The 20,868-nt window shown below is 40.3% G+C and overlaps 2 protein-coding genes across 2 annotated transcripts; one reads left to right on the forward strand and one right to left on the reverse strand.

Annotated features, from left to right (window-relative positions):
• The first annotated feature begins 2,579 nt into the window (after positions 1-2,579).
• On the forward strand, positions 2,580-7,994 carry LOC146707727 (solute carrier family 22 member 7-like). Its single transcript, XM_085459249.1, has 9 exons — positions 2,580-3,079; positions 3,196-3,299; positions 3,374-3,528; positions 5,027-5,195; positions 6,142-6,265; positions 6,475-6,584; positions 6,683-6,897; positions 7,197-7,305; positions 7,413-7,994. Exons 1-9 carry the CDS (start codon positions 2,699-2,701, stop codon positions 7,621-7,623), a joined length of 1,578 nt encoding a protein of 525 aa, XP_085315375.1. The 5' UTR covers positions 2,580-2,698; the 3' UTR covers positions 7,624-7,994.
• A 181-nt stretch (positions 7,995-8,175) lies between these two features.
• On the reverse strand, positions 8,176-19,923 carry LOC146707728 (ATP-dependent RNA helicase DHX15). The gene is made up of 14 exons (XM_085459246.1): positions 19,695-19,923; positions 17,406-17,748; positions 17,046-17,239; positions 16,786-16,945; positions 15,676-15,894; positions 15,390-15,557; positions 14,735-14,821; positions 14,409-14,558; positions 13,607-13,715; positions 13,321-13,512; positions 10,226-10,348; positions 9,310-9,500; positions 8,769-8,938; positions 8,176-8,666 (listed from the first exon to the last, which is right to left on the reverse strand). The coding sequence occupies exons 1-14, from the start codon at positions 19,757-19,759 to the stop codon at positions 8,549-8,551; spliced, it is 2,289 nt and encodes a 762-aa protein (XP_085315372.1). The 5' UTR covers positions 19,760-19,923; the 3' UTR covers positions 8,176-8,548.
• Positions 19,924-20,868: the final 945 nt, after the last annotated feature.

Below are 20,868 nucleotides of genomic sequence, written 5' to 3' on the forward strand. Positions count from 1 at the left end.
ACTTAACAAAAAACAAATATATACCCATTTCAATTATTTATTTTTACCAGTGAAACCAATATAACATCTCCACATTCACAAATATACATTTCTGACATTCAAAAACAAAACAAAAACAAATCAGCGACCAATATAGCCACCTTTCTTTGCAAGGACACTCAAAAGCCTGCCATCCATGGATTCTGTCAGTGTTTTGATCTGTTCACCATCAACATTGCGTGCAGCAGCAACCACAGCCTCCCAGACACTGTTCAGAGAGGTGTACTGTTTTCCCTCCTTGTAAATCTCACATTTGATGATGGACCACAGGTTCTCAATGGGGTTCAGATCAGGTGAACAAGGTGGCCATGTCATTAGTTTTTCTTCTTTTATACCCTTTCTTGCCAGCCACGCTGTGGAGTACTTGGACGCGTGTGATGGAGCATTGTCCTGCATGAAAATCATGTTTTTCTTGAAGGATGCAGACTTCTTCCTGTACCACTGCTTGAAGAAGGTGTCTTCCAGAAACTGGCAGTAGGACTGGGAGTTGAGCTTGACTCCATCCTCAAGCCGAAAAGGCCCCACAAGCTCATCTTTGATGATACCAGCCCAAACCAGTACTCCACCTCCACCTTGCTGGTGTCTGAGTCGGACTGGAGCTCTCTGCCCTTTACCAATCCAGCCACGGGCCCATCCATCTGGCCCATCAAGACTCACTCTCATTTCATCAGTCCATAAAACCTTAAAATAATCAGTCTTGAGATATTTCTTGGCCCAGTGTTGACGTTTCAGCTTGTGTGTCTTGTTCAGTGGTGGTCGTCTTTCAGCCTTTCTTACCTTGGCCATGTCTCTGAGTATTGCACACCTTGTGCTTTTGGGCACTCCAGTGATGTTGCAGCTCTGAAATATGGCCAAACTGGTGGCAAGTGGCATCTTGGCAGCTGCACGCTTGACTTTTCTCAGTTCATGGGCAGTTATTTTGCGCCTTGGTTTTTCCACACGCTTCTTGCGACCCTGTTGACTATTTTGAATGAAACGCTTGATTGTTCGATGATCACGCTTCAGAAGCTTTGCAATTTTGAGACTGCTGCATCCCTCTGCAAGATATCTCACTATTTTTGACTTTTCTGAGCCTGTCAAGTCCTTCTTTTGACCCATTTTGCCAAAGGAAAGGACGTTGCCTAATAATTATGCACACCTGATATAGGGTGTTGATGTCATTAGACCACACCCCTTCTCATTACAGAGATGCACATCACCTAATATGCTTAATTGGTAGTAGGCTTTCGAGCCTATAAAGCTTGGAGTAAGACAACATGCATGAAGAGGATGATGTGGACAAAATACTCATTTGCCTAATAATTCTGCACTCCCTGTACATGATAGCTGCCATGAATCCTGTGGTTTAAAATACAATAGGAATAACCACATTTCTATTGCTCTGACAAACTGCCCTTTGACCTTAAAGATCTGCATATAAGACAAACACATCAGTCCTACAGCACTAAATAATAAAAACACACAAGATTTAAAATTTCCTCATTCCTCAATATATGGACAAAAGTGTGTCTTTTGCCACAACTCCTAATCTTTGAATTCAGATGTTTTCACCAGTTGCCACAGGTGTGTAAAATCAAGAACCTAGCCATGTGGCCTGTTTTTAAAAAGATGACCTTGGTCTTTCCTCCTAGATTTTCCATGATCAGCTGTAAGCGGCATTATTGTAAAGTGGAAGCGTTTACGAACTGCAGCAACTCACAGCCATAAAGTGGCAGACCATGTAAAGGTACAGAGCAGGGTCACCAAGTTGGCATAAAAATCACCTGCACTCTGTGGTTGACTCAGCAGCTGCAGAGCTCCAAACCTCCACTGGCATTATCATCAGCACAAAAACTGCAGCAGCTCCTGTATGTGGCCCACATTTGCCACATTTTGCTACAGTTTGAATTTACTTCAAATCACCTTAAAAGTTTCAGATGTTGCCAGCAAGAGCCGGTCATACCATACGGTGTAGTTAGTAATTTATTAGGTGACATTTTGGTTTAAAAATATACCGGTATATATGCTATTATTTGGCGTGCCTTCAACAGATCACAGTATTACCTCATAGAACTTTAGTCTTAGCGCACTGATCAGTCCTAACTGCTGCTGGTCCCTTACAAAATAAGAAACAGAGATGCTATTAAAAAAAAGATAAAATGATGTAATAGAGCTTGATGTCTTTAAAATGCTTTCCATCAGCTTTTTTCATTTATTCCTATTGTTTTTGCTCATGTCCTGCTGTAACAGGACTTTGAACCCTGTCTCACATTTTTGTAACAGCAATAGCCTTTTTTTTCATTGCTACTTTTGCTATTTTGTTATATTATTTAAAGGAAATAAATAAAAAGTGGTCAAAAACCACTAAATGCAAATTGTCTTTTTCCCATGTTTGCCCATAAATTTCCACTGAATCGCAGTTTCTTTATTATTGATGAGTCATTCCGCTGTGTCAACAATGGAGAACCTGCAGTAGACTAGAGCGAGCTTCTATTTACAGTCACATAGATAAACATTAGTTAACTTGTTAAGACAGGTAAAACACTGACTTATTACAGATAGTCCAGAAGCAAATCAAACAAAGATTTGCTAGTTTTGGATATAGGCTACAAGCAACTGAGGACTTTCCTTTTCTTTTTAACCTTAAAGGAAGACATTTCGTTTACAGCAGGAGGCCACAATGAAGTTTGAGAATGTTCTTGCTGATATTAACGGATTTGGAAGATTTCAGATAATGATCATTGTGATCAGTTTCATCGGCCGCTTCACTCTGCCTTGCCACTTCATGCTCAACAATTTCATTGCAGCTGTTCCCTCTCATCACTGTGACATCAGCTCTCTGGATGATGTGGGTATTTTTATGAATTTATCCCAGACAGAGAGGCTTCTTGTTACTATTCCAGTTCAGCAGGATGGGACTCCAAGCTCCTGTCAGATGTTCCAGGAGCCTCAATATCATCTGCTATTTAACACTTCCCACATCACTGATGCGCGTAAAGTGCCGTGCCAGAATGGATGGGTGTACGATAACACTACTTTCAAGTCTACTCTGACCTCAGAGGTGATTCTTTTGTACTTTTTTTTCTATTGTGAAATAAATTAAAATGTATTTGTTCCTAATTATTAAATAATCCCACAACCAAATGTAGAATAGCATCTTTTTTTTCTTTGTACAAGTGGGACTTGGTGTGTGATAGAAGAGGGAAAAACAAAGCAACTGCTACCATCTTCTTTGTTGGAGTCATGTTTGGAGCGATGGCCTTTGGCAGCCTGAGCGACAGGTATCAGCGATTTCCAGTGTTCCAGCTACTGAAAAAAACAAAACAAAGATTGAGACTTTCTGATTTTTCCATAGGTATGGCAGAAGGATCATGCTGCTGGTATCATACGTGTCTGGGATGGTGTTTGCTGTTGCAAGCGCCTTTTCTACTTCCTACGTGATGTTCATGGTCCTGAGGTTCCTTACTGGCTTCTGCATCACAGGCATCGTCATCGTTTCAGCAGTCCTCAGTGATTATTTCATTTCATCATCTAAACATACACTGTATCCGTTCTTATATCAGCTTCACTTCAGAAGCCACAGAGGAGAAAATATATAATACTATTTCAATGCCATGTTGACTGCTGTGAGCAAGCTTTAAATGTAATCGCAAAAAAAATCTTAACTCTATTTTTTTTTTTCTAGAACAGAGGAGCTTTGCACACATTGATTACACGTAACAGGTCATGATAGCAGGCAGTGTTTAGTCAGTAGCAATGTTCCCTCTAATTTTTCATGTGTCTAAGCAAACGCACAAACTCCCTGAGCGGTCCCTTGGACCACTGTGAGCGACATCAGACGTGTGCACTGTGGTCACGCCGGCATCGAATCCATCCAAGTTACATGGTTTATTAAAATAATCAAATTACAGCATTTATGTTAGACTATTTTTAATTAACTGCTTTAGCCCACTTACAATGAAATTATTTAAACAACGGTTGCCATATCATTTTTTGATTGGTCGACATGGTACATTTTTCCACCAATGGGAAAGGGTGGGGTTTTTTCGTTTTCCTTATAAAACGCTGTTTTTACCGTTTCTTCCCGCAGTAAGTATAAACAACGATAGTATTCAGGAAGAAAACCAAACATTGCATTTTTTTTAATCACAATTCTGGTTTTACGTGGCCTATCAACACGATTTAAAAACTGGTATAAAGTCCACACTTTTTCCGTCAATTGTTCTGTCTGTCCTGCTCACATCTCCAATGGTTGTCCACGTTGTCATTTAACGTGGCTTCACTCCACATCAGCCACGCCGCTTTGTTAGCTAAAACACCGGTGTCGGCACATAAGGACGCTGTCATAGCCTGTCAATAACGTTGATTAGCTGCGTATATATGAATGTGAATCGCATTATTGGCTGGACTATGGGATAAGGTAGCATCGTTCTAATCCCATACGGGAGCAGCCAGTCACTCACTGACTAACACTGCAAAACAGAATTGTTAAAGTATTAATTTTAATTTCAATTCAGGTCAGATTTTTTTTCCGTGCGCAACGCAGATTTACTGTGCGCAGACACCGTGCCAGCAGTGCGCAATTGCGCACGCGTGCAGCTTAGAGGGAACATTGGTCAGTAGTCCTGTGAACTTTTGACTTGCAGTACGAGTAGTGCCGTATGCTTAGTAATGTAATTTAAAAATGAGAAAAAAAAAAGATCAAAATGAGCTGCTGCAGACGCCTGTTCAGCTTCAACTCTGTGGGGGGGGACGCAGAGAGAGCACACTGTATTGCAAATTTTTGCATAAAAGACAGAAACTCGTTCCCAAATTACAGTATTATATTGCATTATAGAGGATAGAGGCACCCACTCTCTTTTGGCTTGTGTGCGCGCAACAACATTTTTTCAGCTCATGTAAAAGTTCTTTGAATTGTGTCCCCTCTAAGGCTGCTGATAAGCATCATACTAAAAGCTTTCTTTAATTAAGCTACTTAAGAAATGAATCGACTGCTTGTTTATTTCAGGTGTGGAGTGGGTGGACATTGAACACAGGAAGATTGTGGGAGTGATCGACAGTTTATCCTGGACGTTTGGAAATACAGTGTTTTCACTTATTGCCTATTTTGTGAATGATTGGAGGAGGCTGATAATCAGTGTTACATTACCTTTAATCTTGGCCATCTTCACTTGGAGGTATGACTAAGGCATGTTATCAAACAGAGGCTCATTTCAGTACACTTTAATCGCTTTCACCTGGAAGTCTGTAACTGGTTAACATCCAGCATCGATCTAGTCATGCATGAGTTGAAGGACAAACACAGATTAAAAATATTTTGCGCACCGATTTAATAACATAATACTAATGTTGTAATAGTAAAATTTTAAGCACCCCAATTTCTGCCTTTTACAACAAAGCTTAATTTAGAAAATTTAAGCATTGAAATAATTTGATGATTCCTCCGTAACTAAACACTTGCTTGCCACTGCATATATGAAACAAAAAATGGCATGCATATCCTTGCTTGTCCTTGTCCTGATAGATTAGTTATGAAATTAGTTATGAAATTTTAACAAAACTCTGGGATTGTGGCCTTCAAGGGAAGTGATTTTGGGTAAGTGTAGACACTTGACTCTTGAAGGAAGAATAATTAACTGAATACAAAGACTACGTATCTGATGCTTTACAAAACTTGGGACTCAAGGATAAACTGAATAGATCTTGGTGGTCAAAGGTCAAGCTCCCTGAAACCTCACAAGTGAAGTTTTGAACTCCTGAAAACTGACAAAACTTGACAAAAATTTAAAATGAAGCAGTGTGATGACCACAGGGACAGTGAACTGATAAATTTTAGCTGAACCATAATTCTTTATAGTCTGTGACATTTAGATTCTGAATGTATGGTTTCTTCTTATTATCATCCATGTTTGAACCATTGTCTGTTGTCATGGCTTCTGCAATCTGTTTTATTAAAACCAGCTTCATTGGTCAACTATTTGCTCAAAATCTTCTATCAAGTCTTCACTATGTCTCTCAATCTGAACAGATATTTGAGATTTGTTTTTATTTTAAATGCTGCATTGCAATAGGCCTACATATGGGTTAAAAATGATAATAATAATAATTCCCCCCTAACATTAGGTGGATGCCAGAGTCAGCTAGGTGGCTGATTGCCAATGGAAAGCTGGAGCAAGCTCAGATGTATCTGAAAAACTGTGCCAACATGAATCGGACAGAAGAGTCGATCCACACACTGGAAATAGAGGTTTGTAAGCTCCAGATGGTTAAGTCAAGGGAGCCAAGTAGAGTCCATTATGGTGTTATTATAGGCACTAATTACACACAAAGAAGGTGAACAAAGGCACTAAAGAATACAGTGTATTCTTATCTAAATGTAATCGTAGGTTTTGTTCTGATCTTCACAGCATTGTTGCAAATGGAAGCTTGCCCTCAAATGGCTTTGAATTCTTTCAGACACTATCCACCATTGTTACGACGGAGAAACGAGATCGAACCTACTCTTACCTCGACCTGATTCGGACACCTGAGATGAGGAAACTGGCCCTGCGTACTGGTATATTATGGTCTGCATTCCCAGGGCTTTACAGTGTATTGAATCTTGTGTATAAATTGTAAACCAACAGATTGTTCACTAACGAGCCGCTTCCTTCTCCGTCCCTAGGTTTTGCGTTGCAACTACATTTTACGGCATCAGCTTCAAGATCACAGGTTTCGGGCTCAACATCTATCTCACTCAGTTTACCTATGCATTAATTGAACTTCCTGCCAAGCTGGCAGTCCTCTACTTACTGGAAAAGATAGGCAGGCGACACACTATGGTGGGAACTTTGCTGATGGCTGCCATTTGTCTTGGAATCAATATTGTGATACCAAAAGGTAGGCACTTCTTGATCACAGGCTTGATCTAAGATTTGGGTTGTTTTAAAAAAATATTTTTCAAGAAGACACTGCTGTCACTACCAACGTAGGGAATGGTGGTAATGTTGTATGTTTTACAGCTTTGAAATAAACTACATGTGATAAATCAAAAGAAAATCAAAAAGAAATGAGGGATCACTCAATATTGTTGCACAGTATTTTAAATCTTTTTTTTCCTTTTTGTACCGTTACACTAACACACCATCTTCGTTTGTGTTCAAATTTGGCGGTAATCGTGATTCTGATGCTCTTTGTAGAAATGTCGGTCGCCACGACTGTGGTAGCCATCATTGGAAAAGGGTTTTCTTCAGCATCCTTTGCCACTCTAGTGCTATACAGCTCTGAGCTGTACCCGACTGTAGTAAGGTAACTCTACACGCCTAATTCCAATCTTCTGCTTTTGAATAAACTCTTCAGGACATCGCTTTTTCTGCAAGATCCTCTGATTAAGACTAATATGTTTATGTTTTCAGGCAGAATGGTATGGGTTACAACTCGTTCATGGCTCGGTTTGGCGTAGCTGTGGCTCCTATGATCCTCTTACTGGATGAGGTCTGGACGGAGCTGCCACAGGTCATCTTTTGCTTTGTGGCTGTACTCGGGGGAATAGTAGCAAGGACCCTTTCAGAGACCCGCAACAGGTGCCTGCCAGAGACCATAGAAGACATTGAACAGAAGCAGTAGTAAAGAATCTCTGACATGAACTCGTTCGGCCCGTCAGATATTCTACAGCCAAAGTGCAGTCTATTCTGTGAACTCAAGTGCAGTTTACTCTAGAAACTGCATAACTTTAAAGGATTTCAAATAACCAAATCAAATAATTACACTACCACTACTACTATGATTGCATAAAGCAGCAGTTTCATTAAAATGCGCACAACTTTTACATTTTTCTGTTTTAGTCCTACTAATGTCTACTTTGAGAACCATTTCCAGGTGAGAAATTATTGTTAGTGTTATATTTCCAATAAACTGAGTTTCATTAAATCTGTTACATTTTACTTTCCTCTTGTTCCTAAAAAAATATATTGTGGCCGAGTCGAAGTCCAAACCGTTTATTGGATTTTCCCAGAATTTCTAAAGTCATGTTATGCATAAACATAACGCTGCACTGAAGTAGATCATTCTTTTTTAAACAGCAGGTGTTCAAGTACTGATTCACTTTACCCAACCTTCATTTCCATATTTAGTCAACCAAAAGCACCTAGACAAAAGCACAAAAACCACGGATCAAACTGTCTTTCGGATAACTGACTTTACTAATTAATTTATACAGAGAAATGAAGTCAAAGCTCATTGTTTTAAAGAAACAAAGCAAGCACAAACGTTTATGACTCAGCAGTTTCCTAAACAAAATTCAACCACATCTAAATAACACATTTGTTATTCCGTTTCAGTAATTACGACCGGGTCTAACCACTGTTGTTGACATTTTATCTGACGGTACACGTAGTTACAGAATTAACATTGATGGGGGGGGGGGGGGGGGCAAAGAAAATATTTTTAAAAAATAATCAAAAAGTCAAATTTGAAACATTAAGATACAATGAGAGAAAGATCTAAAACTAAAGTAAGCAGTTGTTTTTCCAGGACACTTGTTGGCTGTTGTTCAGTACTGGGAATACTCTTTGCTCTCTAGTTTGGCAATGATTCGCTCCAGCTGTCGCTTAGCTTCACATTGTGGGAAGTTACTCATTTCGTAGTACTGAGGTGCAATCTTCACCAGCCTGTAACAGAGACAGGAGAACATGGATGACCCCGTCATTCAGCTAACGCAACACATGTTAAAATAACAGCTTTTAGTGAGATCTTATTGTCTGTACACGTACCACTCTGGCTTGATGTCTGTGCATGTGCGGATGTAGTTCTTGGTGGTGAGGACAAACTCGTTGTAGAGCACCCACTCTGGTTTGTGGTCCAGGACTGTAGATGGGTGCAGCTGGACCACTTGGTTGTCTTTCACTGTGAGGTAATGGCCTGTGCGCTCCAAATGAGCCACCTGCAGGGAGGTCCAAAAGAATAATTTGAAAAAGGATAACAATAAAATCCTTTTCAACACTAAGCCCACTAACAGGCTGATAGCAGACTTCAGTTTACTGCCAGAGAGGAACACTGACCACATTTTTTACCTGGGCTGAAAAGATAAATCAATCATTAGAAAATTGGGGTAACAGAATAATTTAGATCCATTCAAAATCAAAAGCAGCTTTCCTAATATACACGTTTTTCGCTGTACTGTGTCTCGGTTTATGGCTGCAAAGGTTTTAACAAAACTCATGTGCGTTTGATTCCAAACTGAACAACAGACCGTCCTCAAAGCATCCCAAAGCTCCTTCTTCTTCCTCCTCCAAATCTATTATGTCTGCTCACCTGCATGAAGAAGCCGGTGCAGAGCGCCCGTCGGATGTTGATGTAGTAATCTCTGCTTGTGAACTCCGTGCTCCGACGAGGCAAGTTGAAGCGGTCCATGATCCTGGACAGCTGCTGCCGCACATTGTCGGCAGACATCAGCGAGCGGTAGTTGACAAAGTTGTCATAGCACCACTGGTTAGACTCATGGTCTGGAAAAAGGCATGAGAGACATTCAAGTCTAAGGTGCTAACTAGATCATCAAAATTGAACTAATCCCCAAATGAGTTGTTAATAAAAAATAGATCATGACTCTTTATCTTTAAAAATATGTCAGATGAAACATGTTTTCAAGCATAAATGTCTACAAATCATGTACTGAATTAGTCATTTTAAACCAAAATGATGCATGAGGACACAAAAACGCATATTCCTGTCACCTCAGTAGCTCTCAATAGATTATACATTTGAGTCTTGTCACACAACACCTCAAACCTCTCTGTTGCATACTAGCCTGTATGTAACAGAGAGGTTCAGCTGTTTCCAGGAACATTCACAGTCAGATCCCTGAAGCATTGGAATAAACTGCCTGAGGAAATCTGGTCAGCAGAGTCAGTGCTGTCTTTGAAATCTCTGCTCAGGCTGGTTATCCAGAAGCCACCTGTGACTGTTTTAACAACTCTCATTGTATTCATCTACTGTATTTTTCTGTACGAATGCTCACATATCATATAACATTCAACCACTCTACTGCTCCATTATAAACACATCTTTCTTCAGCACGTTTTCTTTAGCTTTAAAAGCTCATATGTTGCACTTTCATCTTATTCTGCTGACCATAAAGTGTGTGTAAAAAAAACAACAACAAAAAAAACAAATTAATGCAGGTTTAACTTCATCATGCAGAAATCCAAATAAAACGTGGACTGATGCTCACTTTGTTTGAAGGCGTGATAGACGTTGAGCAGCGTCAAGTGGTCTCCATCAATGTGAGCAAACCTCATCTTGGACTCGTCTGCTGCCTTCTTAGCCTCCGTAGGTCGGACAAAACACTGTGGGACTAAACAAGGTTGGTATGGGCCCCAACAAAGCCGCCCATAGGGATGAGTCAAACATTCACAGAAAAATGCAGCAAAGCCTATGATGCTAGGGCACTCGACACTGCTTGGGACAGGGCAGGACCACAAGCTCTATAAGAGGGAGCTGCAGTCTGTTCTCATGGTCATTCCCAACTGTAATGGTTACTAGCTCGTAGAGAGGGGTCATTTAACCACATCTGTAAAACAAGAGTTTTCACACAGCTGCAGAGTGTTAGGGACACCAACAAAGTTGAACCTTTCCAAAACTCACAGATCTTACTTTAGCTACATGAGTGTTAGGCCTTTTAGTAAGTGGAAGACTGAAACACATCTGAGCTACATGTTACTCTACAGTGCAACATTAATTTTTAAAGTGTTACTTCAAAAAAGAAAATTCAATAAATATGAAAAACGTCCAAGTGGTGCCTGCCCTATCCACTTTCTTTAATGATGAAGCACTCGTGAAAAACTTGCTTTCTATTAACAAAAATGCAAGAAAAAAAAAACCCAAACAAAAACCTGAGATTTAAAGTTAAGACTTAATATATGAAGTCGTATTGACCTACATGCCTGTGGCAAAAAAACAAAACAGAAATATGAGTATTTTATTGTCTTTTTCCAACTGATTCATTATTTCCTTATTTGTACTAAAATCAAAAATAAACTCTCCAACAAACCACCCTGATGAATATATGATTCAATATAAATAACATCAGTTGTGACTAATACTGGCATGAAATGTGTCATATATGTATTGACAAGCATCTGAAATATCAGCCTGTTCAGTTGTCATAATCCTGGACAAGGCACTACAAACGATCTGCACTTGTTTTCTGAGTACTTCCGTAAACATTAAGTCAGCGCTTAGTTGTTAAATCTTAAAAGGGGCATAAGTGACCCCCAGATCTCTTTTTTTGGTCTCTACAAGAGCAGCTTTGCATGAGTCAGTTTATTATTCATTTGTTACCCCTCAATTCTGATGGGGGCTGATGTCCTCACAGCCAGAGCTACGTGGCTTAGATAATCATATTAACGTTATCTGCTCTCATTGAAATCAAACAAAGCCAGGAGTAGGGGAAAAACCTCAGAAATCAAGAGGAAATCATTTAGAGCAGTCTGAAGTTCAAGATTGTGTCTCACAAGGTTTGTTCACACAAATGTGGATCTTTGCTTTTAAAACTTTAGCCTATTCAATATGAGCATCTAGAGCTGGGCGATAGAACGATAACGATATGTATCGCGATATAACTTTTACTCAATAGAGAAATTAAGCTATCGCGATAGACCTCGCCGCTCTTGTCCTCAAAAAAAAAAAAAAAAAAAAAAAAAAAAGAAAAGGTCAGCCAATCCAAATTAAGTAGCGCAGAGCCGAACCAATCACAGCCGCAGCGTCACGTCGCGTGACTTGTTAGGTACAGCACAAGTGCCAAGCCGCACGTGTGTTTGTTTGGGAAGCAGCCAGCGGGTAATGGAGCCAGCGCGTAATGGAGGAAATGAGTGTGCCGACTAGAAAAATCAACCGAGCGTGACCGAAGAGAAAACAGATGATGGTTCCAATGCCGGAGAGATTGTCGAACGGAAGAGCCATAGAAGTTCCGTAGTGTGAAGGTATTTCGGCTATTTCAAGTCTGACAAAAACAGAGTAGCGTGCACTGTAAATTGTGCCGAAAGCAAGTCTGGAAATACAATAAACTGGTGCATGCGTCACACTGTGCGCCACGTTATTGTTTCGGTGAAATGAATTTCTACAATACTGTTACTGTTAATTCTACTCTCTGCAGTGTTTAAATGCTTACATATACACACAGTTACTGTCCCTCCACACATACGACTCGGTTCTGCTTCTATGCCCCAGCTTTGTTTACTTTTTCCCACCGAGGCTTCTAGACTTCTGATTGGCCAACATTTCTGCACGGTTAGGAATCTAGCGCCACCTGCTGCTTTGGCATGTTCATAGCAGCGTTTTTCTTCATTTCTGCCTTTATGTGTGGACGGGATTATTTTTTAAAACGAAAACGGAAAATCTCAGTTTTCAAAAATACCCGTGTACGTGTGGACGTAGCCTCAGTCTCTGACTGGAAGCGCTAATTCGTCATTCGGCTTTTGTCAGACTAAAGTAACTGTTAAAACTGTTTGAAAAGCTCAGCTATACAACAAGGAGAGATTGAGAATTTCCTTTTAGTTCTCAGTTTATTTGATACTGACAAAAGTTAGTCAGTTTTGTCTGTTCTTCTGTAAAACAAACTAAGATTTATTTTTAGAATTAATATTTTGTTTCTAAGTGGAATTGACAATTTAGTCTGTTTTGTTTGTTCTATTTTGAAACTTAAACGCTTTAGCGGCTGCCTTTTGTGTAGTTTGCAATATTTGCCTTTATTTATCTGAAAAAGTCTCATGTTCCTTAAGTACATCTACCCTGTTGAACTTATTATGGGAAATTAATATTTAAATAAAAACAAGCTGCTGATTATTTCACATTTTACTTGTGAGCAACGGCACATTTAAATCTTACAAATATAGTTATTTGGCTTATATCGTGATAGATATCGTTATCGCCTGAAATGAAAAAAACATATCGTGATATGAAAAAATCTCATATCGCCCAGCTCTATGAGCATCCCTCAGTTTGACAGTACCTTTTATACATGAGACAGAATAAAGAAAAGGATAATAGCACCTCTTTAATAAGCTTTCTATACATCTCATCATTATTCAGTAAATTTATTATGCAAGAGATAGATAAGACTTGGTGGGCCCCGTGGGATATTCTGTGTTTTAAATGGGCCGCAGCACTCTTGACTTTGGGAATGGCTGGTTTAGAGGAGTAGAAAATGTGCACAAACTGGACGTACATTGGGATTATTTTTAACACTACCTGTAATCAGAAGTGTTAACCCAAAGGGACTTGGCCTACAACAGGCAAGTAAGATGTCAGCCCAGTCCTGGGCATTACCTGACAGCATGGCAGTAATGGAAAGGATCTCGTTGGAGCAGTTAAACTCGCAGCTCGCAATGACCATCTTTGCCAGTTGGGGGTCCAGAGGAAATTCTGCCATCATGGAGCCCAGCTCCGTCAGGTCACCGTCATCGTTGAGAGCTGCCAGGTAGTTAAGCAGCTCAAGGGCCCTCATCAACGTCTCAGGAGCTGCATGGAGGAGAGACTGTGAGGTCAGCTAGCCATGGCTAACTAGCATAAAAGGACTACTTACAGTTCACAATAAGACTGCAGGCTGACTTACCAGGTGGATCCATGAAGTCAAAGTGGACAAGGTCATCAATACCCAGCTTTTTAAGCTGAAGCACTACAGATCCCAAGTTTGAGCGAAGAATCTCAGGGTATGTGTTATCCTAAAAAGGGACGATAATAAAGTCAAATATAATGAATGTTGTTATCCTGAAGAAGGAGCGAGCAGCACAAAGATTAACCTGATGTGGTGAAGTGAGGGGATATGAGGTGCTAACAAGGGCAGAGCTCTTAGCATAATGTCTGAGAGGCTTTGTCACACAACATGAGAGACCTATGTACAAGGGCAAACTGTGGAGAAGACATAATGCTGAATTTATATGGCAGATTGTTCACTTCGAAGGCAGCAAAGAGTTTAAATCTTTGTGCTTGAGTGATCACCATTCAAGCAATCCGCGTGATCTACAAATGATCATGAATGTGAAGTGACGTCTGCAGTATTTACACTGTGTAAACTCTTACTTCTTGACACTGCTGCATCCATATGAAGGCAGCAGTCTGATGGCATGCCTCTAATTTAGGAAAGTTTACTACAATATAACTTTATTTCAATGTTTCAGGAATCAGGTTAGTCCAGCATAACTCAGTATTCGGTATAAAGTTTCCTTTCATTTGATGAGCTGATGTCATTTTGGGCTTCTGTGACTCACACTGCCGCTTCTTTGCAAAAGCCTCCAAACCAAAATTTCAGGTGCATTTGAAAATCTGTGTGTCCCCTGTGAAGGACATACAAGGTCCTTCACAGTTTACGATGCCTTTATCCAAACCTCAACAACAACAACAACAAAATCACTTGCCTGCATCTCTGTTTTGTAGGCCTTCTCTGTGTAGAGACGGAAGCATTTCCCTGGACGTGTTCTTCCAGCTCGTCCTGCCCTCTGCTGGGCAGAAGCTTTACTGATGGCTGTAACGAGCAGAGACTCCACTCTGATTCGAGGATTGTACACCTAGACACACGTGGCAAAGCATGTTTAGGTACAACAGCTCTCATGATAGATTACTACAATGAGATGAAAAAAACAAAAAACAAAATCATAAACATCTACATTTCAGTCACTTTCACATCACTTGAGACCAAACTAATCATAAAGCTGAGCAATCAGGTGAGTCACTTTTGGTCTACCTTTTGTTTGGCAAATCCAGGGTCAATGACAAACACCACGCCATCAATTGTTAGAGAAGTCTCAGCGATGTTTGTCGACACCACAACCTGAGGGAAGAAGCAAAGTGATGTAAAATATTTGAAACCTGATAGGTGAGAATCTGTTTGTTTGTTTAAAAGGGGTTTCTGCACACAAAAGCAAAACTCATCCATTATATTTAGGCCACAGCACAGTATTGGCACTTTTTATTTGCCACAAATGGCCTGAATGTGCATTTTTCTTAAAGACATAAGAATTCTGTTATATATTATCCTTGGTCTGATCTACTGTGCATTATCAGAAATCAGTTTCTTTTCTTTCCATTTGTAATACACACAGGGTAACATTTGCATCCCAGAATCAGACTTCAGGAATACTTTAGTGCCCCCTAGTGTCAGTCAAAAAAAAAAAAAAACAACCTACATCTTACAATGCAGGCTATTGAGATAATAAAGACAACTATGTAAATGACGTGAAACTGCAATAACTTTAAAACCGATGTACAAAATGAATATTATTGGTCATCATTATTCTCCACTAGCCTTAAAAACCATCTGCGAATGTAATACCTTCAGCAAATTTACAGGAAATGCATTTTAAAACCTTAATCTCCTTGACTTTATTTCAAACTTGTACCTTTCTTCCTATTGCACCATTTGGCTTCCTTGGAGGAGGAGGCTCAAAGATTCTTTGTTGCTGCTGTGGAGGCAACGTGGAATACAGTGGAATGATTTTGATGTCTCCGACCTCAGGACCCAGGTCATCTACCTCACGCTTGATCCGTTTGCATGCCTCATCAATTTCCTGAAAGAAAAAAAAAAAAAAAAAAAAGTATTATAACCTTGCATTTTGAATCAGTGGAGGGTGTGCTGCTTCAAATTAAAGTCTACTGGAACTGTAACCTGAGAATTATGAGCTTTACCTCTTGACCGGTGAGGAAGAGAAGACAATCACCTTCCTCTTCCTCACACATATGAATCTGGATGACAGTACGGATTGCTGCCTCAAGGTAGTCCCGCTCTGGCTCCGGAGTGTAAAAGATCTCAACAGGATGTGTACGTCCAGGAATAGTTAGAAGAGGACAGCTGTCAAAGTACACCTGGAACTTCCCAGCATCTAGTGTGGCACTCATGACAATCACCTGCACACAAAGTTTATATGTGGGTATATAAAATACTTAAATCTTACAAATATCTGCAATGGTATCATCTCTGTATATTAGCTGTATAGTGCTCTTAATGTTATTACATGGTAACAAAAGATGGAGCTTTTATGAAAATTCCTATGTATGCAATCATCCTTCTCTATACATTAAATACCCCATCTGCATTTTCTTCTGTCATTCACACAACTTCACATCACACCAGAAACCTCTAAAAGTGGAGGTTTTAGCCTACCCCAGGTTTCTTTTTTGTTTTGTTTTTTTACATTGACCAGATTCTCCACACTGTCCCAATTTCTGACTTCCTGTCTCTTCTGGTCTTTGTCCCTGGTTGGAATTCTAACCAGCGTCTTTAGTGGCCACATCCAATCCAGCTTTGTGTGCAAAATTACATTTTCTGGGGATAACTAAAGTGATAACAAATTACAACCATGGCAAGCATCAAAGGCCACCTCCAGTAGACACTGCTTAATTTAACATGGCTAATGACCATTGACATGCTCCATTAGTGATATTTCCTACTGAACTGTCCATTTCCTACTGATGCATGAATGGCTAATCAAATCCTGCTGCTCGTTGCGTTTCTAACTTTACTACTGGAACATACTCAACTTGTGAGTGGTGTCACTCCTAAATCCAACATCCAACTTCTGAGGCAACTAGAAAGAAGCATAATTCACCTGGCACACCTGCTTTTGTTTTCCTTACTAAATGTTTTAAATATTCTGAGTAGAAATTAAATCTTGTTTTTAAATCAGCTAGATTAGTTGGGGTTTTTTTTTTGGTTTTTTTTAATCTAGGAAGCACCTGTTTGTAAAGACATAGATACATTAAAATTACATCCCACTTGGGTGAAGAAAAAAAAAATACCTTCAGATCTGATCTCTGACGAACCACTTCTTTCAGTACTCCCATCAGGATGTCTGTGGCCAGAGTTCTCTCATGAGCCTCATCCAGAATGATCACACCATATCGTTCCAGCAGTGGGTCATTCATGGCCTCTCTTAACAACATACCGTCTGTCATGTACCTGAAGAAACAACAATGCTTTGTTAGGCTGGGCTGCTCTGTGCCAGTGAATAGCAGATTCTCTGAATCAAACCATCTCATTCACTCACAGCACCACTTACTTTAATATAGTCTTGGCAGAGCTACAATCCTCAAATCGGATGGAGTAGCCAACTTCCTGTCCAAGCATGACGTCCATTTCGTCCGCCACCCTCTGAGCCACACTCATGGCTGCTACTCTTCTGGGCTGAGTACAGGCTACTGCCCGCTTAGGACCAGGCAAGCTTCTAACCATATCCACACACCACTGTGGGATCTGCAGATTTAATCAAAGGTTGCAGAGAATCTAATAAAACCAAATCAATTTAAAAAAAAAAAAGATATGCATTTACACTGTGCCATCACACTGTTGGCTTTTTTCAGCAAGGGTAGCACAAGATTACTGACACATAAGAGACGCACCAATGCACTTGACTTCATACCTGTGTTGTCTTGCCGGAGCCAGTCTCTCCAACAAGCACAAAGCTTTGGTGACGTGTGATGATGTCGGTGAAGCTTTCCTTGTACTCCCACACTGGAAGCTGTAGCCTCTTCTTCAGGATCTCATAGTAGCGGGGAGTATGGGGCAGGTTGGTGAATGGGTTGATCTGCTGTTGTAGGACCATTTGCTTGAGCGGTGGTAAGGCTGAAGCAGCGGGTGTGCTGTTAGATGGGGCACTAGATGGCTTTGGTTCTCTGTCCCGGTCTCTGTCCCGATCACGGTCTCTGTCTCGGTCCCTATCCCTCGAACGGTCCTCACGGTCTCTGTCACGGTCCCGGTCTCTCCTGTCAACATTAGAACAGCACATCATTGTCAACATTCTAATTGTAAAAGAAATAATCAGGTTACAGTTTGCAATCTCAGGGCAATGAGAGTAAAGTTGGGACATTGTCCAATGTTTCCCATATTCAAGCATGCTTGATGCGTTCAACATGTTTAAACTGTCTACCGACCTTTTCACCACTTTAATTGATAGGCACTAAATGACAGCCTATTGCAAATTTATTTGCCATAGTGAGCCTCCATCTCACCCTATCCCTTGCATCCTCCTCTATCGCACCCACTACACTACCCATGGATGTAATGAAGTCCTCCTTCACTACATCCATGAACCTCGTCTGGGGTCCTCCTCATTCCCTCATGCTTGGAAACATCATACTCAACATCGTTTGTGCAATATATCTACTATCCCTCCTCTTTCTGCCTCGTCTCCAAACTGCTTAACCTGAGCTGTCCCTCTAATGCACTGCCTATTCTGGTCACTCTTAATAAAAACCTGACATCACCAGCTCAGCCACCTACCTTTCTGTCAGTGCCACCATGTCCAAATCAGAGTCATAGCAGGTTACACAACTGTCTCATAAATGTCCCCTTTCACTCTTGCTTCCATCCTTCTGTCTCACACCACCCCTGACACTGGTCTCCACCCACACCACTCTACCTGCACTCTCTTCTTCACATTTCTTTTCCTCAGTTCATAGCTATTTAAACTCATCCATCTTTACCATCTCTACTACTTGTAACTCCACCTTTCCACTTGTCTCCCTCTCATTCACGCACACATGTATTCTGTCTTAGTTCTACTGACTTTCATTCTTTTTCTATCCAGACTCTCCTCCACCTGCTCTCTGCAGATCCATCCTCTGTTATCATAGTCCACAGAGAATCCTGCCTGAACTCATCTGTCAGTCTGTCCATCACCATGGCAGGAGCTCAGAACCGATCCCTGGTGTAATCCCACGCCCACCTTGAACCCAACTGTCACTCCTTTGCATTCTACATCGCTGTCCTCATACTTATGATTTTGTGTTGTGATATTTTAAAGTTATAATACGAACCTGACACTAGTCTGTTTAAATTATGATCTTATAGCAGTGCCACTTCTAAACTACCTGACGTTTACTTTTGCATTTAGACAGATACTGACATATCTGCAGTGGGTGCACACTGTCAGTTTAACAAGCACACACAGCTACAGCAAATGTTTCTAACATCACATCAAATACTTTGAGGGCTTTGAAGTTTATATATATATATATATATATATATATATATATATATATATATATATATAAATGGGTCACAATTTACTTATTTGCAAACTGTCAATATTTAGCCTACTTTTACTGGTAGTTTGAACAGTCAATCTCAATGAAATCCTGCAAATTTAAAAAGAATTGCCACGATTTCTTTCGCATCTGTAAGTCTGTTGTGGAGGTTTTCACTGAAATAAACACACACGAGCACAACGTAAAACATGTGAGTGCTAAGAGACGCTAAAGTTTCTGCTAGCTTAATCGGCGCCAAGGACAATTTTAATTCGCAGCTAGTATAGTACAACATTAGATGGCTATTTTAAGAACCAAATCACAGTCTTTTAAATCGAAGCCACGGCTGGCTAGATGAACCAACACGGGTTAGATAAGGAGCTATGTTAACGTTAGCCAAACACACGTGCCCCCGCTACGATGAAGGTAACGTTGATGCTTCGTTTGTTAGCCCAACGTCTACGGTATTTTTTTTAATACAAGCACTTAGCACGTTTCTGTTCGCGCTGCACGATCATTCAGGTGCTATCAAGAAACAGCGAATAAAGCAGAGCTGCAGCATGAGCAGCTTAGGGTTATATTTTCTCAGCTCCCATCTTCCATCCATGGTGACCGAGAGCGGCAGCTAGCAGTTAGCTTGTACCCGACTAGTTTGAGAGCGATAACTGTGGGACTTCACTCACCCGTCGGACCTCTTCTTGCTGGAGGAGTAGTCATCACCCAAATCCAAACGATGTCTTTTTGACATCTTAAAGGTAAAATGTGGCTTTCTGTGAAACAATTAACGCGGGCACAGGTCTACCCGGCAGGTTATATTTCCTGATTCCTGTGCTGCAAGTTCTCCGACCGAAGTGTTTTCTTCTTTTCGTATTTGTGTAACACAATTTCAGCAAGCGCCACCTACTGTTGTGGAGTCTTCACTGGTGTTTCCACGGCAATCTCTTTCAAATGGATTTTCACTTATTATTATTAATGCTCTATATATAGTCATATAACCATATAATACTTTTTATTTTCTATTGGATTTCAAAGAAATTTGGCACATTAAAAACAAGAAAATAAAAACACGTTTTTTGCCCATTTGTTTGAGCTACTGGTCCTTAAACAATGAATTTGATAATCGTACCACACAGAAAATCCGGCACATCTATTTATTATTACGAAAACAGATGTTTTAGAAGTGGTGGTAGGGGCTTATAGTGTGTCACTGGGGGAAAATTCTAGGCCTAATCTATTACAGTTAACAAAATTATATATATATATATTTAGTGTTCATATGGATGTAACGTTTTCAGTGGGAGAAACATTTTGTCACTCATCCACTGAAACCTTATAAACAGTACAGATTTACTTACCTGGATGATTGAGCATAGATCAAAAATATTTTTTATTCTACTTTAAAGTCATATGAAAGGTTTTCCCATGGGTTCTATAAAGTCCTAGTGTCATATATCACTGTGGAGGAATTATGGCCGACTCTGCAGAGTGCTTCATTTCATTGAGGTTTGCGTTCATGCACAGCTCTCACACCGGCCATTGCAACACTACGATTCTTTACTTTGTCAGACATTCTGCTGTAGATTTGCAGGTCTCCTTGGATTCATTGTCCTGTTGCATGATCAGTTTTTTGGCTAAGATGGGCTCACATTTGACTACTGAATACTTTGGTATACAGAGGACTTTATGGTCAACTGACTGCAAGGTGCCCAGGCCCTGTGGCTGCAAACTACTGCAAATCATCACCCCTCATCACCCCTGAAGTGTTTGTGCTGATATGCTATGTTTGGTTTTCACCAAATGTGGCACTTTGCATTATTGCCTAACATCTCCACTCTGCTCCAATCTGTCCAAAGGACA

Source organism: Copadichromis virginalis, linkage group LG6 (genome assembly GCF_057382275.1).
Source record: "Copadichromis virginalis isolate Kocher_CV1m ecotype Utaka linkage group LG6, C_Virginalis_male_GT1.1, whole genome shotgun sequence".
NCBI classification, from domain to species: domain Eukaryota; kingdom Metazoa; phylum Chordata; class Actinopteri; order Cichliformes; family Cichlidae; genus Copadichromis; species Copadichromis virginalis.